General features: G+C 44.1%; 1 protein-coding gene across 1 annotated transcript in view; it reads right to left on the bottom strand.

Annotated features, from left to right (window-relative positions):
* Positions 1-2,814: 2,814 nt before the first annotated feature.
* The window catches only part of LOC126323984 (uncharacterized), a 63,997-nt gene continuing 40,198 nt past the window's right edge, over positions 2,815-26,613 (bottom strand). The window contains exons 2-3 of the mRNA XM_049994869.1: positions 11,056-11,931; positions 2,815-5,328 (exon numbers count right to left, since the gene is read on the bottom strand). Of these exons, the coding sequence (XP_049850826.1) occupies positions 4,912-5,328; positions 11,056-11,931 (1,293 nt within the window). The 3' untranslated portion in view covers positions 2,815-4,911. The remainder of the gene's footprint in view (positions 5,329-11,055; positions 11,932-26,613) is intronic.

Below are 26,613 nucleotides of genomic sequence, written 5' to 3'. Positions count from 1 at the left end.
GATCGTGGGGGTGGAGAGATCGTGGGGGTGGAGAGATCGTGGTGGTGGAGAGATCGTGGGGGTGGAGAGATCGTGGGGGTGGAGAAATCGTGGGGGTGGAGAAATCGTGGGGGTGGAGATATCGTGGGGGTGGAGATATCGTGGGGGTGGAGATATCGTGGGGGTGGAGATATCGTGGGGGTGGAGATATCGTGGGGGTGGAGATATCGTGGGTGTGGAGATATCGTGGGTGTGGAGATATCGTGGGTGTGGAGATATCGTGGGTGTGGAGATATCGTGGGTGTGGAGATATCGTGGGTGTGGAGATATCGTGGGTGTGGAGATATCGTGGGTGTGGAGATATCGTGGGTGTGGAGATATCGTGGGTGTGGAGATATCGTGGGTGTGGAGATATCGTGGGTGTGGAGATATCGTGGGTGTGGAGATATCGTGGGTGTGGAGATATCGTGGGTGTGGAGATATCGTGGGTGTGGAGATATCGTGGGTGTGGAGATATCGTGGGTGTGGAGATATCGTGGGTGTGGAGATATCGTGGGTGTGGAGATATCGTGGGGGTGGAGATATCGTGGGGGTGGAGATATCGTGGGGGTGGAGATATCGTGGGGGTGGAGATATCGTGGGGGTGGAGATATCGTGGGGGTGGAGATATCGTGGGGGTGGAGATATCGTGGGGGTGGAGATATCGTGGGGGTGGAGATATCGTGGGGGTGGAGATATCGTGGGGGTGGAGATATCGTGGGGGTGGAGATATCGTGGGGGTGGAGATATCGTGGGGGTGGAGATATCGTGGGGGTGGAGATATCGTGGGGGTGGAGATATCGTGGGGGTGGAGATATCGTGGGGGTGGAGACATCGTGGGTGTGGAGACATCGTGGGTGTGGAGACATCGTGGGTGTGGAGACATCGTGGGTGTGGAGACATCGTGGGTGTGGAGACATCGTGGGTGTGGAGACATCGTGGGTGTGGAGACATCGTGGGTGTGGAGACATCGTGGGTGTGGAGACATCGTGGGTGTGGAGACATCGTGGGTGTGGAGACATCGTGGGTGTGGAGACATCGTGGGTGTGGAGACATCGTGGGTGTGGAGACATCGTGGGTGTGGAGACATCGTGGGTGTGGAGACATCGTGGGTGTGGAGACATCGTGGGTGTGGAGACATCGTGGGTGTGGAGATATCGTGGGGGTGGAGATATCGTGGGGGTGGAGATATCGTGGGGGTGGAGATATCGTGGGGGTGGAGATATCGTGGGGGTGGAGATATCGTGGGGGTGGAGATATCGTGGGGTGGAGATATCGTGGGGGTGGAGATATCGTGGGGGTGGAGATATCGTGGGGGTGGAGATATCGTGGGGGTGGAGATATCGTGGGGGTGGAGATATCGTGGGGGTGGAGATATCGTGGGGGTGGAGATATCGTGGGGGTGGAGATATCGTGGGGGTGGAGATATCGTGGGGGTGGAGATATCGTGGGGGTGGAGATATCGTGGGGGTGGAGATATCGTGGGGGTGGAGATATCGTGGGGGTGGAGATATCGTGGGGGTGGAGATATCGTGGGGGTGGAGATATCGTGGGGGTGGAGATATCGTGGGGGTGGAGATATCGTGGGGGTGGAGATATCGTGGGGGTGGAGTTATCGTGGGGGTGGAGATATCGTGGGGGTGGAGATATCGTGGGGGTGGAGATATCGTGGGGGTGGAGATATCGTGGGGGTGGAGATATCGTGGGGGTGGAGATATCGTGGGGGTGGAGATATCGTGGGGGTGGAGAGATCGTGGGGGTGGAGAGATCGTGGGGGTGGAGAGATCGTGGGGGTGGAGAGATCGTGGGGGTGGAGAGATCGTGGGGGTGGAGAGATCGTGGGGGTGGAGAGATCGTGGGGGTGGAGAGATCGTGGGGGTGGAGAGATCGTGGGGGTGGAGAGATCGTGGGGGTGGAGAGATCGTGGGGGTGGAGAGATCGTGGGGGTGGAGAGATCGTGGGGGTGGAGAGATCGTGGGGGTGGGGAGATCGTGGGGGTGGAGAGATCGTGGGGGTGGAGAGATCGTGGGGGTGGAGAGGTGGGGGTGGAGATGTGGGAAACTGTTACCTTGCCTTGACGTGTTTTATTTTCAATGCCTTAGATATTTCACCCAGTAACTTTTCTTTTAACTTGGTGTCTGTGAGCGTGTCTCGAATAATGTTTGCTATTTTAAATGTAATGCTGACTTCTTGGGACACTTTATCTAGTGTTTCCATACCAACTGAATCAAATGCCTTTTAAAACTGATTAGTCTTCCAGCTATTAGTTTAGAGTCCGTAAGTATGTGACCGATTATCGATTATACGTTGAAAATCTGTTCTGATCAAGATCTGCCCTTTGCAAATCCATTCTGATATTCATCCAAATCCCTACCAAGTGCATAAGACCTTGTTTAATAAAATTGTTGAAAATATTTTATAGCCCACTGGCAACAGATACGTCTGTAGTCATTTGTATCGTACTTGTCACCTTTCTTGTGCACAGGATAGATAAGAGCCATTTTCCTGTTTACTGGAATCTATTCAGGTTCGCGTGTCTTTTCATACATGGTCATAAAATTAGTTATAATTTTTTGTTGAGTAAGTTCAGCTGTAATACAGTCTTCTCCAATAGCTTTTTTTGTTTTTCAGGGAAATCACAGAATGTATGTAATTATTATGCATAACTGGTTGCTCTATCAGTCAAACCATCATGGAATACAAATATATAAGATTAATGATGACTGCTGAGGAGGTTAAATGAATTAGTTATAGAGTTATAGAGCGCCAGATGACATAGTACACATGAAAGCATGCATGGAACAACTGTGTCAATATTCTATATATTTCAAGGAAAATACATATCGATAATACATAAATAGGTACTAGAATGAATATCGTTAAAAGCAAAATGTAATTTTTGAAATAAGAACATATTTTTGAGAGGACTATAGTTAAGTTTGATTCAAGAGGCAGAGACAGTAGGATTTCCTTGTGTGCTAAATTCAAAGAATAATGTCGTAGTTGCTGTGATAAAAGTATCAAGAAAGCTTTATTTAGTACAGAGCTCTTGTTTCTAGCTTACAATGCAGGCTAAGTCATGTACTTGTCAAAGCGAAATACACATTTTATACATAATGCATGTACACATCTTAAGTACTATAGTATATGAGCAACCTTTAACTAAACAAAATGTAACTTAACAAAAAGCAAGCATAAATAATATAAAATACGTACAGTGTGTCTTATTTTATGTGAGTGGGATATGTATTTGTTTTATCCAGTATAAATGCAGCGAAGTGGAGGGAACGTAGTTTGGGTGTCACTGTTATCCGACAGCATACTGAGGAAATCACCCTGACACTCGACTCAGTCGAGTAGATAAATAACGGGAAACATAAACCCGAGTGGCCGAAGGGAGATGTGCATCCGAACGCGAACCAGTATTTTAAACAACAGCCTTATTGCGGTACGTATATGTAAAATCATTGTGTCGATCCATGGTAAAGACATAACGACAGGCAAACTTTCGTATGTCCGGTGAGACAGGTACAGAACAAACTGCACCATAAACATGATTTTCCTTATATGCCCTTCAATATTACTTCTGCCCACTGCTGTGTGTTTGCAAGGATATAACTAAATGGCAACATGTAACTTTTTTTCCTCAACTTTAAACTGTGAATAAGCATTGATTGGTTTAAGTCACTGATGTGATTTTATATATACATCGCATCAGTGACTTAATATTCTTCACGCAGCTGCCCATGAAAAGTTCTCTCGTCGAAACAACAGCTTAGCTATAATTCCTGCTAACCTGAGAGTCGTGCGTCTTTGGCGCTCAGCGGTAATCGAAGATTGTTCCTCCCAAGAAAGCGACGCTCAGATGCAGAGGAAGTGGGACGACTGACTGCATCCGTTAGCGCATGATCGAAGTGCAATTGTTACTATTGACGTTAAAGTAAACAGCATCATGCTCTAGGACGATGATTACTTGTGGAACCAAAATTGCAATAATCAGAACTAAAATTGTGCAGTGCGACGGCGTATATAAAGACACATCAAAATGTCACGAGAGGTCAGTCATTTGCCAGTGACCTGCATGTTTTCATGTTAATAGCTCAATTACAGGTTGACCGTTTTTACAGAAGTTTTGGTTAAACGATATTTTAAAATATATGTCGAAATATAACGGACACGTCACTGTCTTCTTAGTTAAGAACCACATTCAGATGGGCTACGAACAACTGTGTATCGATAAGAATAGCAAGAAAGGAGGCAGGAAGATTGTGATTTAACGTTGCATCGAGTGCGAGATGATCAGAGATAGAATATAGGCTGTGACTGGAGGAAAAGGAAGAAAGGTTACATTGTAGCATCCCGTCATTAGATACGGGACCTCAGACTGGAAGATGATGGGGGTGGGGGGGGGGGGCAAGGAAATCACCCGTGTCCTTTAAGGAACAGTACCGAAATTTGCCTTTATGTGATGCTGGAAAACCGCGGAAAGTTTCTATCTAGATGGCTGGAAAGGAATTCGAATCGAATCGATACTACCGCGATCTCACTGAGCATATTTACTCAATTGGAGGAAGAGCAGCGGTGTGAGTGTTTGGGTCGGCTTTACTGCCGACACAGACACTAATTGTTAATCCCAAGACCGGCTAGAACCAAGTTCGCCCTCCTCCTACATACCGACGCACATGGCCCAGTTTTAAGCGCACTGGACTCTCATTCGGGAGGACGACGCCAGATCAACCACATGTCCTGCCACCCAACCCATATTCAAATATTTAGTCAGTTGCCCAATTCGAGCTCATGACTACGTCGTCGGCCGGACATTAAACAGTCATTTCCCACCCTTCTTCGTTTTACATAAAATGTTTACGTCAAGAGCGTTGAACTGTATATGATTTATACTACCTTTACCTCAAACAATCCTTTGGAGTCAAAGTGAGGGATAAGGTACTCGACGTAACGCAGGAACCTTTCATTTCTACAGTGCTTCTGACAGAACTCGTCCGCCTGCTCTTGGAAATTTTCCAGTGTCATGTCGGCCATCTGCCCCGCCATGTGGCTGTCGAGGACGAGCGGCAAGATGTGGAAGGTGACGTAGACGCCGACCACGCCGAAGCTGTCAAAGTCGCGGCGCAGGCTGTCCAGCGGGTAGGCGTCCGCCTGCTGGAGGCGGCCCAGGGCCCGCAGCGCGCGCTGCAGCTCCACGTGGTACTCTGCCAGCAGCTGGTCCACGTGGTCGCGCAGCACTTCCAGGCTGGCGCTCGTGTGCAGGAAGTACTGCAGCTCCACCGCCGGGCACCCCACGTACATACCCTGCAATGTTGAAGCAAAGTTCAAGCAACCGTGCCCACAGTGGCCGGTTCAGTCCCTCTTGACACTCCTCACATCCCTTTTCTAACCCTAGGACGGCCAAGCCTTTTTTTCTAACTTGGATGCCTAAGGGGGGGGGGGGGGGGCGGTTCGGCGAGCCCACAGGTATTAAGTAAGTTCACTGACGAAAAATTACAACTTTCATAGTGGTTTATGTATTTTAACTGAAGCCTCGGTTTATAAATGTTGTTAATTGTTATAAATATTGGATTGAGTGAATAAAAATTGACGTATTACAATACAAAATACAGATGTGTTCATATACAACAGACAACTCTGAGTCCTCAACTTCAAGGCAAGAGACACACTTCACAATTTTTTCCGAATGTGTGTTACACACATGTTTATGACACTGTCCACAATACTGTTTTGGTTTACTTAAATTGTTGTACTTCTGCTTCTTTGTTTTACCTTTTCTTACACAAATATGGCACTGACCTTTCCCTGCAGGAGGCTGACGTGCTTCTGTTGTCACTTTTTTGATTTTCTTTTCTAGAATAGTCTCCATTGATTGAAGAATTCGGTTAGATAACCCTCTTGCATTGGCACTTCTTTCTTCTACCTGCAATTTCACTAGTTCAATCCCAGCTTGAAGAAGATAAAGTTTCCATTTGTTGTGTTTCTTTTCATTCCATCTTGGATGTTGCTGGATGAATATGGTGGTTGCATAGATAGTACGAATGTCGATGAGAGAGTAAAATACAGATGCCATTTCTTTGTTCCCCTCTTGTAGGTGTACATACGCGCCATTTGATCAATGGCATGAATTCCACCTTTAGCGGAATTATAATATCCATTTATCTCTGTTTTATTCTTGTCTCCTCCAACAGAGCCTTTATTTTGGTGCATTGTTGACAACATCAGTAAGCTTTTACTTGGTTTCATTTTTGCTGTGTAGGATACCAAAGTTACTGGAGGCTTAAGTGTTCGGAACTGCACTAGCTCACTGCAAGTTTACAAGATAAATAACAGCTGACTGACATCAACAATCACTTCCTCTGAAAGTAAACCGATTGTTGTGAATATCAAGAATACCAACAAACATTGTTGTAGAGATGAGAAATACGAAATCCTACTAAGGAAAATTTTCTGTAGTATGGAGGCCTAAGGACGGGGGGGGGGGGTCGTTGGACCAATAATAAGTTTGTTTATTTTTTCTTTCAAAGCAGGAATTTACTATAAAATATATTCACACTTACGTTTCATAAAATAGCCAACAAACAATAACTCAAAGGGAATATGTAGTATGAAAGTTACTTGGGCAAAAGCAGGTTCAACGAAGCGCCCCCCCCCCCCCCCCCTATGGCGTCCTAGGGCTAAGGTGTATCTGGAGAGGTCCCAGTGAGCTGATATGAAATGCAATGATCATAGGGGTGCGTCCAAAGTTAAGCATGTGGCAGAAGTTTGTTCATTGGTAGGAAATTAGGAAAACGTGATCAGTCTACATACGAGATTGTTTACAAATCATTCATGTTATCTATTAGAGTGAGATACTTGTACCAAATAGGACTACAGCGGTTACTGAACTATACAAAGAACGGCAGCACAAATGATCACAGGATTGCTCGACCCACCAAGACAAAAAAATCATAACTAGGTGACACTTTAACGTAGATAAAAACTGTCTCCCAAAAGCCTATTTACAGACGTCACCAACTAGCTTTAAATGAGAAATCTAGGGAAAAAAGTGTTCAAATGTGTGTGAAATCTTATGGGGCTTAACTGCTAAGGCCATCAGTCCCTAAGCTTACGCACTACTTAACCTAAATTATCCTAAGGACAAACACACACACACACCCATGCACGAGGGAGGACTCAAACCTCCGCCGGGACCAACAGCACAGTCCATGACTGCAGCGTCCCAGACTGCTCGGCTAATCCCACGCGGCGAGAAATCTAGGTGTATACCACAACCCCTACGTACTGATCTGTAGGTATCGTGCACACAAGTTTAGACTAGAAATCTCCTAGCAGATTTAAACTGTGTGGCGGACCGATAGTCGAACCTGTGACATTCACTATTCGCAGGAAAGTATTAGGTTTGTGTATAAGCTGTGGCGTATGTCTATAAGTTTAACAGAACAAAGACTTTAGTCATCATCAACAGTCTCCTTGAATATTTACAATAGTCTCACATCGTTAGGTTAACTTTCCGATTCCGCGACTGTAGAAATCACGTGGTTATGATGCGAAGAACTGATCGAGCCATTTTCGTACCACTTTTTCATCCGGAAAGGAAGTTCCTTGAAGGTTGTTAGATGGAGAGCGGAAAAAGTGAAAGATCGGAGGGCGCAAGATCATTTGAATAAGGTGAGTGCGAAATGACTTCCCTATCCAACTCTTGTATAGTGCTCTTTTGTCAGTCAAGAATAATGTGGGTGGGCGTGTATCATTGTCGATTAATACCTTCAAATGATCATCAATTTTCTTGCAATGCTGTGTGTACTGGCATTATTCCCACATGCAGCTGCCTCCGCTACTGTCACCCCTCTGTTTAACTTATGTAGAAGAATATGTCGAAATATTCCGATTTATCCACATGGCACTCCATTTTCTAGCTTCCATAGCTCCACTCACTATCTCCAAATGACATAATGACAATAAATAAACTCAAATGGCACCAGTCTACTACAAAAAAAAAAATTGAAAATTAGATCTATAGCAACCGTATTACCTGCAAGCAAAACAAAAACGTCATGACCTTACACACCAACATTACACATAGCGAGAGAACTGGTGCAGCAATCAGTGTATAAGATTCGGTTTCGGGACGACGATGGTTGAAAGCCAAGTCTCACAATCCAGATTTAGTTAGTCCATCAGTTCCCCAGATCGCCATGCCAGCATGGTTCCTTTCGCTTCCCCATCCTTAGCAAATGGTCTCTCGTTGAGAGAAATGTGCTTCTCACCAGTGATTATGTCTAGAAATAAGCATGTAGACATGAAGAATAAAGATGGAGAATGTTTGTTTTATTCATAAAGCTTTAAGAGTACTCACATAAAAATTGAAGGCACTACTTTTCTCTACGCTCTAATATATAAAATGCAATTAATTTAAAACTAAAATGTATACTATAATTACCATAGCATTGTTTATGTTTAGTTTAAATGTTCCCTTCTTCTTTGTACAAAGATACTTACAGAATTTTCGTTTTGTAAGTCAGTTTATTCATATGGAGTACTACTAACAAGGGGACGCCACGATGTTGGGACCATAGATTCGTTTGTGGTCCTCTTGCCAAGGTACAAACCCATATGTGAGAGGACAGTTTCCAATTTCGATTCAGATCAGGGACACTCATCTTGCCTGTGCAACCAGGAGGAGGAATGCCAGGCTAAATAGCTGGCTTCAATCAATCACAGCTTATTGTCCATCACTAGCAGGCACTCCTCCTCATATGGGTATCTCTGACACTCAAACTAAATGACAGCTTGAAAGGGAATAGCACATTGTGCCATGCCATGTTCACAGCAGGCCTGCTTGGCGGCTTACCCTCACATGCCCTGGTTCCCGGCAGAATGATACCCACCAACCCCACTGCTGAAGCAAGTGCAGTTTGTCATGTATGAGCTGGGCCACTTTCTCTGCGGGTATGTGTGTTGCAACGAGTTTATGACACAAAGGGAACTGGGGCAGATGAACTGTTTGCCCAAAAGATGTCTCATCTGCTTCATTGCCTTCAGAAACGCATGGACCTCTGCAGTAAATATGGTACATTCTTTGGAAATCTGAATACTGAAGACACGATTGGGCATGTAAAACGTTAAACGTTTTTGTAGCAATTTCCACAACATGTTGATCAACACTATTGTAGCAAATATCTGTCCAGTATAGGTTGTTTCCTCATCATTGCTTTAGTTTTGGAGCTTAGTGAAACAGGACTATCTGCAAGTAGGTAACAAGACCCCACATGGTTTGTAACTTTTTGCAACGTAGTACTTGGGTAGCTTTTTCAGCATTTGCAGTTATCAACACGAAATATAGATTGTACACGAATATGGAGAAAGAGATGCGAGCCACAGTTTCCATTGTTTTGCCAAGAGTTGAGGAACTGATATACAGAAGCAGGCTCATCCTTCGAATTCATAGCATTGAAATAATAAGATGTAATAACATTTTAAGTTGATTAAAATGTATTGTGTCAATAGTTAATAATTTGTAACTATTCTCATGTCAAGGGCTCTGTGGATCGAAAACGTTTGAAAACCAACGGAACAGGAAACCCATGTTCCACATAATAAATGTAACACCACTAGCCAACAGTTGAAAGTCACCATCTAACTACTGCATAACTACAGCATATTGCGTCAAGAATCTGTTTCTCCATTAAACCACTCAATCTGGCCCCATTGTCCAGCATGACACTTGGGCATTCCAGCATGTGACCAGTGGATACCTTCAACATCTACACCACAACATGGTGGATCAAGGTTGCAGCACAGGGCAGCGTGTCAGTGGGCACTTCATTGGGTTACGGCCCTATCGTTCAGACTGGGAACCAATCGCTGTCCGCTGGTGCAGTGATCAATGTCAGTATTGTTGAACTAGACTGTCTGCCATAGTTTCTCCATCTGCAATCGGCTTTCCTGGGCTTTAAACTGGACCCATACTAGGCTGTCGCTGGAAGCTGGCAGGACTGGTATTACAGATTTTGCTCCACAGATGACATCGCCTTCAACAGAAGTCACTGCCAGGAAGGCAGTCTGTACCATCTGTTCACCAAGTTGACAGGAAATACAGGTGAGTCACCATCACTAACTCGGCACCAGCAGCTGCTAAGCTGCCTGTGCAGCAGGAGTGCTCTGACCCTAAATCATGCTACGCTTTTTATGGCCACAGACGGGATGATGATTACATACTATCATTGAGGACGTTGGGTGCGACGCCATCCCTCCCCACTGGACGTGAACCTGGTGCATAGTTGAAATCTTACCAAGATCATCATTGGCACCCCTTTAGTGAATTCACACTTGGAGGTTCAAACGGATACCCTGACAAGCTTCGCCAAACCGCGAAAGGGTACAGACCTCATGACACTGCTGACAACATTATATAAAGGAAAAGAAGTGCAGTTATCCGTTGAATTTGAGAAAGGAGTTTTGAAACTCAAAGAGCACAGAACATGCGACATCTTAGTCTTTTTGTCATTATCTCGTACCAAAAAAAAATCGAGAAATTCTGCCGACAGTTGAAATATCGTGAAAGACCGGTTGTCGCAAACTTTTTCATCGATTTCGTGCACCAGGTTTTTGCTTACTATAGATGACCAGCATTTGTCCATCTAATCTTAACTAACGTTGTAAGTGACTATCACATCCACTTATCATATTCGGTCCATACCCGACGGGAGGCCCTCGACACACGCCATTATTATTACTACTGCAGCTATGGACAGCTGACCTACTGGGTTAGAAAAGGTACTTACTGTTCTGCTACCTCTACGAGGAAATGGGGTTTACTTTTCGCATTGACCTCCTAGAAAAACACCTTTGCATAGTTTCTCCCCAGTCTCGAGTCACACATACAAATAACTTGCATGTACACGGTTATCAACTGCTTATTCCTTTGTGCCAATTTCTCAGAGTCGGTTTACTGGTGTAATGGTGCATCTCCAAAAGGATTCCATACTGATTAATTTAACAATATGAAAATGTTCTCCAATATCTCACCTGAAAATCGAAGACGCGAACCTGTAGACTTTCCCCGTCCCTGCGAAACATCATGTTGTTCCTGTGGAAGTCGCCGTGTAGCATAACTCTGAAATCTACTTTCGACTTTGTCACCACATCCACTGTCGTGCGCAGCAGAGGAAGCCCGAAATCGCTCAGCTTGCCCTTGTACTTGTGAAACCAAGCGTATTCTTCGAAGATCTTTACCATTTTACCAAATCCGTCCGCCATTGAGGACTCGTAGCTCTCGAGCATCTTTTCGTTGAAGATGAGCGACTGGTGGAATAGACCATCTGCATACAGCTCGTCGTCCAGCAAGGCGACAGAGGCGGCGTGCAGGCGGGCTAGACCTCGCACTGCGACCGTACACTGCTCCAGGTCCAAAGAGACGGCCTCGTCCACCTTACGGAACCCGGAAGCGTCCAGGTCTTCAATCACCAGAAAGTCGCTCGGCGTCGAGCCCTGATAATAGAACTTGGGCCACACAGGCTGCCACCCGCCAAGGTCAGCCGCTCTCAGAGCAGCCTCCACGGCCGGGAGGAAGGTGCTGTAGGCGATCTTCTCCTTGGTGAACACTCCACTATCGATTACGTCTTTGAGGAGACCGTCGGAGTTCGGCGCGATCTTCACAATCAGCGACGTGGTCTTATTTCTCTGGGTCGCCCCAGTCACGGTGTTACGCGCGACAACCCTGAAGGTTTCGCTCAGGTAGCCGCCACACACCTCCTCCACAGACACGATCTGTACGCTGGATTCATCAGTTGCTGGGTCAGAAGCTTTCAGGGCGTCGGCGACAAAGGCCTTGTCCAGCCAAGATGGTGGCGTCACCTGTTTCGCTCCATCTCCTCTCGGCATGGCTGATTTATGTGCCTCGACCTTCGGAACAAAGGAATCACATACTACGTTAAACCAGGAAATACTGTAGTATGACTGAATTTTTGCGTAAGATATCTTAAGATATCTTAAAACCACCAAGAGCATTGATTTATGATACAATATTAATAAAAAATAAATAAAAACAGTATCTAAACTTAAATTTGTGGGAGAAATATCTTAAGCATTCAGAATAACTATAGGTAAATAGCAAGGTGATATATATATATATACCCAGTTCTTTCCGATTGTGTTCTAGAGAAAACAGCACGAATTTGGCATGAAAGGCTGAATGAATGTAACAAATTTCTCATAATAGAGATAAGAAGGAGCTAATCGTAATTGGTTTGGAGCAATTTTAATAAATCGCTCTGAGCACTATCGAACTTAACATCTATGGTCATCAAGTCCCCTAGAACTTAGAACTTAAACCTAACGAACCAAAGGACATCACACAACACCCAGTCAACACGAGGCAGAGAAAATCCCTGACCCCGCCAGGAATCGAACCCGGGAACCCGGGCGTGGGGAGCGAGAACGCTACCACACGACCACGAGCTGCGGACCAATTTTAATAGCCAAAATGGTATTCAGTACTATTATTCCTGATTAACAGTTTCAAGTGATAAGACTCGTTAAAAAATAACTTGTTATATGCCCTGTTCCATTATTACTGTATCACACATACTATGTCGACATTCTAGTGGGTATTATGTAGGACCGTTGACACAGGTTTGTTAAATAATGTAGATCAATGGAGTATTTAATTCGTCATGTAAATGTAAACAAGTGCAAAAATCATTTTATTTGTGACAAACGGAGTTTTAATTTTGACAAACCTGTGTGGAATATCCAACACAATATCTACCAGGATGTCAACATGGTATGTGTGATAGTCATGAGCGAAGGGACGCGTAACAGCAACTTCTTTATCTGCCAGAAGACTACGGTCTGTTGAAACCCATAACAAGGAATAAATATCACTGACTGTTAATTTTCTTTCGAATGAATGTAATATTTCTCCAACAACGTCGGGAAGAAGGATGACTTTGCTACTCTTTCTGAGAATGTGACATCTGCTGTAACATAAATTAATGTTTTAGAAGAACATAGTAAATAAAACTAGCTCCAGAATTTCTGTAGAGAAAAAAATACTATTTTTAAAAAAACATTAAAAATTCACAAAAATTTCTGAAAACAGATATGGACCAAAATGAAAAATTTAAAAATTTATATTTCTTGGTGAGATAATGGACGAGAATTTTTTGTAAAAAGCTGCTATGAACGTAAGGAAACAAAATGGGAAGCGCATATGATATAACTCGAGACTGCTACAACAATAAATGCCTGTCGAAAAATACAAAACTAGGACACTGCAATACATTAGTGAAGCCAGAATGTCTATGAGCCAGCGATTGTCTAGCGTTAAACTAGGATTCAGATCTTTAGAAACACTACAAGGCGAATCATTAGGAAAATATTAGGCCTACGAAAAACTATGTGAAAATGGAAATTACGGAGGAACAATGAACTCTATCGACATTGGGAAAACTGATTAGAAATAATGAGAAAAAGGGGCCCGGTAATTTTTGGAAACTTGTGTCTAATGCAAGACAGTAGACCAGCCAAAGAGATTTTCAAATTGTGTATGCACTGAAGCGCCATAGAAACTGGTATAACCATGCTTGTTCAAATATAGAGATTTTTAAACATGCAGAATAAGGCGCTGTTAATGTAAGACAAGTGTCTGCTGCAGTTGTTAGATCGGTTACTGCTGCTACAACGTCAACATTTAAGTGAGTTTGGAGGTGGTGGTGTAGTTGGCGCACAATCAATGGGACACAGCATGTCTGAGGTAGCGATGAACTGTGGATTTTCCCTTACGACCATTTCACGAATGTATCTTGAGCAGCACGAATCCGGTAAAACATGAAATCTCGAACATCGCTGCGGCAAGGAAAAGATCCTGCAACAACGGGACCAACGACGACTGAAGCGAATCGTTCAACGTGACAGAAGTTCAATGCTGTGCCATCAACTAGTGTCAGCTTGCGAACCATTCAACGAAACGTAATCGATACGGGCTTTCGCAGCCGACGGCCCTTCAGACTATATATTATATATATATATATATATATATATATATATATATATATATATATATATATATATATAATCCTGGGACTCGGGAAGGTTTACGATTCATAATCCTGGGACTCGGGAAGGTCTACGATTCTACGATTTTTGCCTGTTATCGATGTCGATACTTGCAAGATATTAGCCCAAAGGATTCAAAATTGTATCCAAATCGCCGCTGTAATTCTTCAGATTAGCCCGGACACACAGAAAGAGGCGAGCAGCGGACTTCAGTTTATGTATGGTACAGAGGTCACATTTAATAAAACATCTGTTTATCTATTAAGAAGTGACTATAACTTACATTTTACGTTTGCATGCATGACTGTTCGTCTTAGGCTTTTGAGCGATGATGAATGCAAAGTATGTTCAGATGGCAAAAGATTTTTATGCGATGTAATTAGAGTTTCAGATTCTTTACTTTACTCGTCCTGTCAAACCTTGATGAATTTCATGATTATAGGTCAACGGAAAGTACCCTATTGGTTTTGATGAGTGATTGCATTGACTTATAAGCTTATATTTTTTAAACCACACTGTGACCTTAGACTTTAGTATGTAAAATAAATTTGAATTTGAGACGCCAACGTGTTTCAGAACAAACGGTCTGAACTGATAGACAGACAACAAAGCGATCTTACAAGGGTTCAGTTTTTACAGACTGAGGCACGCAACCATAAAAATAATAAAAAATGAATAATCACAAAAGGCGAATGGTTACAGTTGTTTCTGAAGAAATTTTAATAATAATAATAATAATAATAATAATAATAATTATTATTATTATTATTATTATTATTATTATTATTATTATTATTATTATTATTATTATTATTTTATTATTATTATTATTACTGGCATAAATTTTAAATAATCATGTTGCCAAGTAGTACCGACAACACGGCAGAAAGATTCGTTGAAATTTGTTGTGTGAAAGTGATGTCAGATGGAAACTGGTCTGAAATAATAATAAACAGTTTGGCATTTTTCTCTTTCGCCTACACAGTTCTAACTTCAAAGAACTCTAAGGTTTGAATCCATTCTGATTTGTCTAATTATCAACTACAGCTATAATACACTAGATTCTTTTTATGCAGTAAACTTTACCATTTAAATCAATTATGTACGTGTCTTGATTCATAACGGTGCAATTTTAATCTCCAGATACCATTCGTTAATACACCGAATCTTTATCTTGTGCTAGGTATACATTTCATCGGTAATACTTATGAAGCAAAATTCTAATTTTTGTTGGCGCTCTAACCTGGATGCCTCTCAGTGCTTTCTGAGCTACGTTGTCCAAGGTAGTCTTACGAGCCGACCTAAACCAACTTTCCATTGACCTCAACCCTTCCCAAACGGCCCGGGCACGTCCGTGACGCGTGCTCCAAAACCACACTTGGTAGCACACTGTTCATGAAGTCAGAAATGTGCTAGGACCAACAAAGAAAGGTGCTAAACTGCACTCGTCTGGAGTCAATGAAAGCAGCTGCGAGTAAGGAACAATGTATGTCGGTGAGACGGTGAGATCTGTTGTCAGAAGCTTCACCACACACGAGTGACATTTATGCTGTCGAATCTAAGTATCTGGACATGCCTATGTAATGCGGAACTGACAACTAGAAGTCACGGGAGAAGGACCGCCAGTGTAAAAGACAGCTGTCAGGAGACCACAGTGACTTCGAATGTGGGATAGTCGATGGTAACGCAATAAATCAGCCAAATCTACTGCTGGCGACGTGAAAGTAGTAGACATGTGAAGGGCAAACCACAGATAAACCACGACCAGGCAGACCTCATGTGCTGACAGAGAGGGACCGTGGTAGACTGCTGAGGGTTGTAAAAAATCGCATAAAATCAGCGGAAGGAATCATTCATGTGGTCCACAGTGCTACCAGCAGTCCAACTTTCACAGCGACTGGATATGGAGCTGAGAATGGGCAGCTCCTCGTAAGCCATATATTTGCATAGTGAACGCACACTTAAGACGGTGTCAAGAGCGACACCACTGGAGAATGGAAGTGGATAAGTGGAAGTCGATAAGTAGAAGTGGGTAAGTGGAAGTGGGTAAGTGGAAGTGGGTAAGTGGAAGTGGGTAAGTGGAAGTGGGTAAGTGGAAGTGGGTAAGTGGAAGTGGGTAAGTGGAAGTGGGTAAGTGGAAGTGGGTAAGTGGAAGTGGGTAAGTGGAAGTGGGTAAGTGGAAGTGGGTAAGTGGAAGTGGGTAAGTGGAAGTGGGTAAGTGGAAGTGGGTAAGTGGAAGTGGGTAAGTGGAAGTGGGTAAGTGGAAGTGGGTAAGTGGAAGTGGGTAAGTGGAAGTGGGTAAGTGGAAGTGGGTAAGTGGAAGTGGGTAAGTGGAAGTGGGTAAGTGGAAGTGGGTAAGTGGAAGTGGGTAAGTGGAAGTGGGTAAGTGGAAGTGGGTAAGTGGAAGTGGGTAAGTGGAAGTGGGTAAGTGGAAGTGGGTAAGTGGAAGTGGGTAAGTGGAAGTGGGTAAGTGGAAGTGGGTAAGTGGAAGTGGGTAAGTGGAAGTGGGTAAGTGGAAGTGGGTAAGTGGAAGTGGGTAAGTGGAAGTGGGTAAGTGGAAGTGGGTAAGTGGAAGTGGGTAAGTGGAAGTGGGTAAGTGGAAGTGGGTAAGTGGAAGTGGGTAAGTGGAAGTGGGTAAGTGGAAGTGGGTAAGTGGAAGTGGGTAAGTGGAAGTGGGTAAGTGGAAGTGGGTAAGTGGAAGTGGGTAAGTGGAAGTGGGTAAGTGGAAGTGGGTAAGTGGAAGTGGGTAAGTGGAAGTGGGTAAGTGGAAGTGGGTAAGTGGAAGTGGGTAAGTGGAAGTGGGTAAGTGGAAGTGGGTAAGTGGAAGCGGATAAGTGGAAGCGGATAAGTGGAAGCGGATAAGTGGAAGCGGATAAGTGGAAGCGGATAAGTGGAAGCGGATAAGTGGAAGCGGATAAGTGGAAGCGGATAAGTGGAAGCGGATAAGTGGAAGCGGATAAGTGGAAGCGGATAACTGGAAGCGGATAAGTGGAAGCGGATAAGTGGAAGCGGATAAGTGGAAGCGGATAAGTGGAAGCGGATAAGTGGAAGCGGATAAGTGGAAGCGGATAAGTGGAAGCGAGTGCTTTGGAGTGTTGCATCAAGCTGTACCCTGCTGCAATCCAATGGAAGGGTTTGGGTTCGCCTAATGCATGGAGAATTTTACCTCTCATCAAGAGTAATCCCAACACTCAAAATGGAGAAGATGACGTTACAGTATGGGCGTCTTTTGAGTGTTACAGTGCGATGCACTTATTGCGCTTAAGAAAACACTATATGCGGAAGGATATGAATTTACAGCATTGTGCAATGGGTGGAGCAGAGGAACAGTATGGAAACGAGGATTTCTTCCATAAGCACTACAATGCAACACATCATGGAGCAGCATCCTTTAAGTTATCGTTTGTGGAAATTCCTGAAATGGGCGAACCTACCCAGAATCCCGACCTGAACCTATTGGAATACCTTCGGCATGAGTAGAAACACGGGTTTTGCTCCAACCCCTGCGTCCAATGTCACTACCTTCTCTGGTTTCGGGTCTGCCATTCCTCCTCGTTAACTCAGTCACCTCAATGAAAATGTCCCTAGCAGAGATCACGCCATCATAAAAGAGAGGGGTGGACACCACTAATGGGTGGTCGGGTACTTTTGATCCGAGAGTGTATAACTCGTACAACGTAAGTGAGCGGTGACGAGCTTCACAGTGAGTGCACAGTTCCAGAAATCTCTTACTCTACCTAGGAAGTCAATCAACCAGGATATGAACACCATTTGCAGCATTGCGTACTGTGTACATCAGAGGTACAGATGGGGAACGAGGAAGATACCAGAAACGGTTGAGATTTTTTGATGCAGCTTCACAACATTGACCGGCTTTCGTCATTACGGCCGTCAGCTGCGATTGGATCACGGCCTCAAGAGAACATTTAAGAACGAGCAGCGCGTTATGTCGCGACGACGTTTAGTAACCATGAGAGTGGCTCATAATACTCCACTGGCAGACATAACAAGAGTCTCCGAGGACATAAGGGAAGTGTTATGCATTACACAAAACTGACTTTCCACAAAAAGTCGTCAGGTATGTTGCTACCTCTCTTGGACATGTCGTTAACTGACCGTAGCCGAGCGAGTCTGAGGCGCCTTTCCACGGTTCGCGCTCCTCCTCCCCCCCCCCCCCCCCCCACCCCTCGTCGAGGGCTCGACAAATTTCCAAACTGACCATTATCTGCAATTTTCATAAATCCAGAAGCATACGTAGGTTCATCGACAGTCATCCTTATGGTGTACCATTATCGCATGGCACAACGACGAAACAACAGGCAATAAGAACAGAGAATAAAAAGATGCATTTGTTAAGATAGTGGCAGAGTATACTCTACTGGAAGCCCGCCCGGTTAGTCGTGGGATCTAACTTACGGCTTTCCGGATTGGGAAGAGCGCCTGGTCCCTGGCACGAATCCGCCCGGCGGACTTGTGTCGAGGTCCGGTGAGCCGGCCAGTCTGTGGATGGTTTTTAGGCGATTTTCCATATGCCTCTGCGAATGCGGGCTAGTTCCCCTTATTCTACCTCAGCTACACTATGTCGGCGATTGCTGCGCAAACAAGTTCTCCACTTACGCGTACACCACCATTACTCTACCACGCAAACATAGGGGTTACACTCGTCTGGTGTAAGACATTCCCTGGGTGGTCGTTTGGTCCAGCGGGGGCCGAACCGCACAATAACCCTGAAAGGGGGGATCGGTGTGGGGTGGCGGAGGGGTGAAGTGGATTGCGGTAGTCGTCTTTGGGTTGTGAACCAGCGGCTGCGGCGGGGACAGAGCCTCTCCGTCGTTTCTAGTTCCCGGTTAACATGCAATACAATACTCTACTGGACAGGCCGAGGACAGAAGTTTTCAGACAAGAACTTGCTGTAAAGGTCACAAAAGTTATGGAATAATGATATGCACATATACAGATAGCGGTAGTACAACATACACAAGGTATAAAAGGGCAGTGTATCGGCGGAGCTGTCATTTGTACTCAGGTGATTCATGTGAAAAGATTTCCGACTTCATTATGGCAGCACGACGCGAAATAAAACACTTTGAACGCGGAATGGTAGTTGGAGCTAGAGACATGGGACAATCCATTTTGGAAATCCTTAGGGAATTCAATATTCCGAGTTCCACAATGTCAAGTGTGTGCTGAGAATACCATTCTCAGACATTATTTCCAACCACGAACAACGCAACGGTCCATGGCCTTCACTTAAAGACCGAGAGCAGCTGCATATGTGACAGGTGTCAGTGCTAACAGACAAGCAACACCGCGTAAAATAACCACAGGAATCGATGTGAGACGTACGAGGAACGTATCCGCTATGAAAGTGCGACGAAATTTGGCATTAATGTTCTGTGGCAGCAGACCACCGTCCCGGGTACCATGGCTATTTGGTGGTGGTGGTGGTGGTTAGTGTTTAACGTCCCGTCGACAACGAGGTCATTAGAGACGGAGCGCAAGCTCGGGTTAGGGAAGGATTTGGAAGGAAATCGGCCGTGCCCTTTCAGAGGAACCATCCCGGCATTTGCCTGAAACGATTTAGGGAAATCACGGAAAACCTAAATCAGGATGGCTGGAGACGGGATTGAACCGTCGTCCTCCCGAATGCGAGTCCAATGGCTATTTGCATAACATCGCCTGCAGCTCCTCTCCTGGGCCGGTCGTTGTGGCCGAGCGGTTCTAGGCGCTTCAGTGTGGAGCCGCGTGACCGCTACGGTCGCAGGTTCGAATCCTGCCTCGGATGTGGATGTGTGTGATGTCCTTAGGTTAGTTAGGTTTAAGTAGTTCTAAGTTCTAGGGGACTGATGACCTCAGATGTTAAGTCCCATAGTGCTCAGAGCCATTTGAACCAATCCTCTCCTGGGCTCGTGATCTCATCTGTTGACCCACCTAGAAGACTAGAAACCTGGTCAGATGAGTACCGGTTTCAGTTGGTAAGAGCTGATGGTAGGGTTCGAGTGTGGCGCAGAAAGCTGATGGTGGCTCCATAATGGTGCTGCAAACATGGAAAGAATTAGGATCGCTACGTTCCGATACTTGGACACCATTGCAGCCGTTCCGTGATGGAATTGTTATGGATGACAACGTGCCACTTCACGGGGCCACAATTGTTCAAGATTGGGTTGAAGAACATTCGGGACAATTTGAGCGAATGATTTGGTTAAAATGGTTCAAATGGCTCTGAGCGCTATGGGACTTCACCGCTGAGGTCATCAGTCCCCTAGAACTTAGAACCACTTGAATCTAACTAACCTAAGGATATCACACACATCCATGCCCGAGGTAGGATTCGAACGTGCCACCGTAGCGGTCGTGCGGCACCAGACTGTAGCGCATAGAACTGCTCGGCCACTCCGGACAGGCAGCGAATGATTTGACCAACCAGATCACGAGAGATGATTCCCATCGAACATTTATGGGATATAATCGAGATGTCAGTCCGTGCTAAAATCCAGCATCGGCAACACTTTCGTAGTTATTTATGGCAATAAAGGCCGCATGTTTCAATATTTCTAGAAGAGGCTTCCAACGACTTGTTCAGTCCATACCCCATCGAGTTGCTGCACTACGCCGAGCAAAAGGAGGCCAGACGCTATATTTGGAGGTATCCCATGACTTTCGTCCCCTCAGTGTAATATGTGAGAACGAATTAAAGGAACGCATGGCTAGATCCGGAATTGACAGAACCGCGATGATATAGCTGAGGTAGATGCAAAACAACAACAAAAAATGGAAGGAACGCCTCAAGAAGTTTCCACTCGATGGTCTTAGTGTCCAGAATATGTATGTTAGTCAGACAAATTTGCCGTGAGCATTGACAATCATCCAACTAGCGCATCAAATTAAAGATACTCAATTTGCAGAACACCGTGTTCTGCTACGTAAAGAAGTCTGCAACTGCCTGCTGCACATTCTCGTCCGACAGGAATCGTCAACCCTTCAGGGTGTTTCTTTAAGGGACTAAAGGCGTGACGATCGTGTGGGGAGGAATGGGCCTATGGTACCGGTGCTCAGCTGTCTCCCACGTGAGTCGGCGTAACTTCTGCGTCACTACATTTTCGATATGGGGACGTGCGTTGTCATGAAGCAGCAGCACCCGACAACGGTGGCTTTCCACAGGCATGCTGCTCCGTTGCTCCCTACACATTCTTCATTCTCCGATGGACGTCTACGTCCGTAGTTCCACGTTCACGCATTTGCCTCACGCACGCTGGAAAGACACGATGCCACTCTACGCCCTAGCCTACATGTCGGTGCCACATCGGAGTCGCGCTTCGTTGCATACAGGCTACAGCCACGCCCTCGGACGAAGACTTTTTGATCGCCCCTTACAGTTTAAAAAATCGAAGACGAAATGAGTAAACAAAGACTGAACGCCAGAACAAATCTCACGGACTGGTTCTGCTGCTGATGCTGCTGCTAATGATAAGGACGGTAAATGCCAATAATAGGATAAACACTTAGTTTGACGCAAAACTAAATGCGATCGCTACGGCCATGATTTTATGAACAACCATTCTCTGATACGTAACAATCCCCTCGTAGTGTTTGTATGATCACAATCGTGGAACAAACGAACTGCATTAGCAGTCTCCCGCAGTGAGGGGTGAATTCCCGTCATCCGGTGGCTCATTACGTTACCAGTCACGGCAAATCAAGCTGATGACGTACTTCACCAAGCCGTCCCTCCCAGAAATAATCACCTGTACTGAAAACAAATCACTTATGCGTCTCCTGTACTATACTACCGCTGCATGAATCCTACGAAACTACAGTTTCCTCCCCGCGTCATCCAACTCGTATACAGAGGAGTGGAAGGAGTTGTTACCAATTTTTTGCGCATTGTTAAGCATTTGTGATTCATCCTCCCAGCACTGTTCGGCACTTTCTTTCTCATTAGTCATTAGTTTTCTGGCACCTTAGCATATTATTCGGGGATCTATTTAGGAGGTTTGTGCCCCCAGTTCTCCCATGAACACGAAGGAAGCCGGTATTCTTGTCACTGCCTATGATCTCGTACGACAGATAGTGGCGACACACCTTTGAAGCCCGCTACTTCCTTATTTTGCGGTTCCATCACATCAGTGTCGGGTGCCATTGTAGCTCTGTCGTGTGCTGTTTCCACGTACACTCGGAATATTTGTCAGAAATCTGGAATATTCCACACTTGACGTGCTTCTACGTCACTAAAAAAATCGAAAGGTACTACATCTGCATTTATATCTGTACTCCGCAAGTTACTTCATTGTGCGATGCGGAGGGTACTTTATGTGCACTTGTCACGTCTTCTGTTCCAGTTTCCTGGTCGGCGGAAGGAACTGTTCACCAAACGATTAAGTACCTGATTAAGTATTAGCTCCAGTTTCGTAAAAAGGTTTTTATTGAGAAAACTGGTGATCTGCAGTTAGTGACTGTGAAAGTAAAGACACACACCAAGTATTTTAAAGCAAGCTACACGCAGAGTAATTATGAAGTAGGTCGCGTAACAACTCATCATAAAGTTTAAGAAAAAGCATGTACAGAACCAAATTTTCGGATAAATTTACACCAAAGCTTTGCAATGGATAACACTAACATCTTATAGTCTTTCTCAAGTCGAAATCTCACTGATATACAGAAGTATTGATTGAATTCATAGGCAAGCAAATACGAAGCTGCTGTGCACAATATGAACTCAAAAATCATCGTTGTGGTCCTCATCTCAGCTGATTGGGCGAATAGTGTGATTCTTGTTGAAAAATGAATGAACAGCATGGCACCAAATTTTTAAATTATGAAACAACTTTTTCTTGCAAGTACACAATTTGTAAACTATGAATAAATGATATGGTATTATACTGTAGGGGCAAGCCGAACCAATTTGCACCTTTTTAACAGATTAGTTTTTTATTCGGGAAGACGGAGGCTCTAACAGCCATATGGTTTTTTCCCTAAATTACAGCAGTCAAAGGCCGAGATTTCTCCTACTATAGGACTATGGTCTATTACATGCCCAATCGTAGTCAAACTAGACCTACAATTTAATTATATCCAATATCCTTTGGAAGTGTCAGCAGGGGGGTGCGGAAGATGAACTGAACAATAGCTGGATACAAATAAAAAATATAAAAAAGCACATTTTGAAATCAAATGGTAATCCCGTAATACATGCAACCAGACATTTTCTAAGACAGCTCTGTCAGTACATATTAAACAGTAAATAATTCACCTTACATGGGACGATCAGAGTACATAGACGAAGAAAGATCCTGCATGGTGAGACAGAAATGAAACGAGACAGATTGACCAGCTGAAACATCTCTAGACAAAAGTATCGTGTTTACTGGATTTTTATGTGTGTCCTCGGGCTTTATAGTCTACGATTCACTTTCATACAATGCTATGTAACAAACGTACATTCTCAGAAGTTTATTCTGTAAATTAAGGCCTATGTTTCGTACTAGTAGACTTCTTTTGAAAAGTACTGCATTTTGTGCTTGTGCTAACCTGCTTTTGTATCCTTGTTTTGTCAGTCACAGGTTATCTTCCTTTCAATGTAGCAGAATTCTCTAACTTCATGGTGACCTATTTGTGTGATAAGTTTATCGGTAATCTCATTTTTACTATTCCTCATTACAATCATCTTTCTTCGGTTTACTCTCAAACCATAGTGTATGCTCAAGAGACTGTCCATTCCATTCAGCAGATCCTGTCACTCTTTCTCACTTTCACTGAGCATAGCAATGTCATCAGTGAAGCTTTTCATTGATATCCTTTCACCCTGATTTTCATTCACACTAGTTAACCTTCCTTTCTTTTATTTCCGACATTTCTTCTTCGATTTCTAGATTGAACAGTAGGGGTGAAAGGATATAATCCTGCTTAATACCATTTCTGATCTGAGGGTTTCGCTCTTTGTCTTCGATTCTTATTGCCTACTCTTGGTTCTTGTAAATATTGTTTATTACCCGTCTTTTCCTAAAACTTACCCCTATTTTCCTCAGAATTTCGAACATCTCGCACCATTTGACATAGTCGAACGCTTTTTACAGGTCTTCAAATCCTACGACCGTGTCATGATTTTTCTTTAGTCTTGCTTCCATTATCAACCACAACGTCAGAACTGCCTCTATGGTGCCTTGACTTTTCCTAATGCCAAACTGACCCTCATATAATAGAACCTGAATTTTCTTTTCTATCCTTCTGTAAATTATTTTGTCAGCAACTTGGATGCGTGAACCGTTAAGCTGATTGCGCGAAAATTCTCGCACTTGTCAGCTCTTGCAATCTTCGGAAATATGTAGATGATGTTTTTTCCGAAAGTGAGCTGGTATATCTCAAGTCTGAAATTCTCCATACTAACGTGAATACTCGTTTTGTTCCTCCCCCCCCCCCCCCCAAAGATGTTAGAAATTCTAGCGGTATGTTATCTGTCCCTTCTGCCTTATTCAGTCTTAAGTCTTCCAAATCTCCTCTAAATTCTGATTCTATTACTGGATCCGAATTACCAATTTCCTTTTAATTTCACCGAAGACTGCTTTGACTTTTCTGTATCCTGACTCAGTCCTTCCGACAATCATTTCTTTTCAGATTTCTTCATTTTTTCATGCAGCCATTCCACCTTAGCTTCCCTGCACTCCCTATTTATTTCAAGAGACTTTTTTCCGTATTCCTGAATTTCCCTGAACATTTTCGTACTTCCTTCTTTCATCGATCAATTGAAGTATTTCCTCTGTTACCCATGGCTTCTTCGCAGTTACCGTCTTGCACCTATCTTTTTCTTCCCAACTTCTGCGACTGTCCTTTTTGAAAGATGACCATTTTTCTTCAACTGAACTGCCTACTGAGCTATGCTTTGGCGCAATATGTCCTCAGAGAACTTCAAGCGTATCCATTCATTACGACTTCCGTATCCCATTTATTTGAACATTGATTCTTGCTGACTAGTCTCTTAAACTTCAGCCTATTCTTCATCACTACTAGATCGTGATATGGGTCTACATGAGTGTATATCTGCTCCTTGGTACGTCTTACAACACTTAATCTGCTTTCGAAATATCTGCCTGACCTTTATGTAATCAAACTGAAATCCTTATGTATCTCTCGGCCTTTTCCAAGTATACCTCCTCCTCTTGTGATTCTTGAACAGAGTATTCGTTGTTACTAGCTGAAATATATTGCAGAATTCAGTCTTTCGGCTCTCACAGTCCCAATACCAAGCCTGTATTCTCCCGTAAGTCCTTCTACCCCTTCCCCTACAATCGCACTCCAATCCCGCATGACTAATAGATTTTCGTCTCCCTTTACGTACTGAATTATACTATAGCTCATACTTATTTTCTTCAGAATTTCTAACACCTTCCAACGCTTTACATTGCTGAACACACTTCCTGGGTCAACAAATCCTTTCAACAGGCCTTCAAGGTCTTTATGTTTGTTTTCCTAGGTCAACAAATCCTGTTATCGAGTCTTCCAGGTCTTTTATGTTTCTTTTTTAAGTCTCCTTTCCAGTGTCAAGCACATCAGAACATCCTTTCTGATGTCTTTACCTTTTCTGAAGGTACACGAGTTGTCATCTAAAGAGATTCAGTTACCTTTTCCAGCCGTCTATGCACAATTAGTTAAACAAATTACGGTTGCCAGCCCCAGTGTCTATTGAAAAACGTTATTGGAATTCACTTCAGGGGAACAGGAGGGTGTTCTCTCTGTACCTCCAACTACACGAGTCTATTGAAGACAAAAACCAGTCTCGCAGGTGAGAAAGTTCAAGGAGTGAGTGACGTCGTATCGTGCATCGCCACTACTGCTTCATGACTCTGCACCTCTTATTACACAAGAGCGTAGCAAAAACGCAGTCTGCAAAGAGCCAGAAATCTGCGTTCTCCCACCTTATATGATTTTAACCATCCGCCTCATCATCTCTCCAAATTCGGTGTTTCTCTGGCGAACAAAGATACCATCGCTGTGTCGCCGAGGTCGTTCGTAAATTGGTCCTATCACACGCGTCTGGCTGCAGATCGCACACTCTCCAAGTTGCTACAGACACAAAGCTGCCCTCATACAACTTTTGCTCTTTCTTTAATTTGGCTTTGTTCGCCAGAGAAACGCCGCATGATGTTCAGATTAAAGCCTTCTCCACAAGACGAACTGCGTCGCGTCTCCCTTAACCTGGCAGCTCCTGTATTAATAACAAGCAGAATAATGATATGCAATACAGGCTTTCACGGTCGGTATTTATCCTATATTCTTTGTGACACGTGTTTTACGGGCTTAATTCAAGAGTTTTTCTGTGCCTAAACTTTTATCAAGTTCCTATCATGACGTTGTACAGAGGTAACAGAAGTTCGAACCTAAAAGAAGTAACGTTAAAAGGAAATAAGAGGAAAAACTGAAGTCAGACAAGTTGTATACCTTAATGCTATAGGTATAGATTATCGTTTTATACTGCAGCTGTTATCACTTTTATTAACATCACCATCATTACCACAACCACCACCACCGTTACTG

This window comes from Schistocerca gregaria, chromosome 2 (genome assembly GCF_023897955.1).
Source record: "Schistocerca gregaria isolate iqSchGreg1 chromosome 2, iqSchGreg1.2, whole genome shotgun sequence".
Taxonomy (NCBI): domain Eukaryota; kingdom Metazoa; phylum Arthropoda; class Insecta; order Orthoptera; family Acrididae; genus Schistocerca; species Schistocerca gregaria.
Note: the sequence above shows the minus strand (reverse complement) of the source record. Positions and strands in the feature narration are given on the sequence as shown.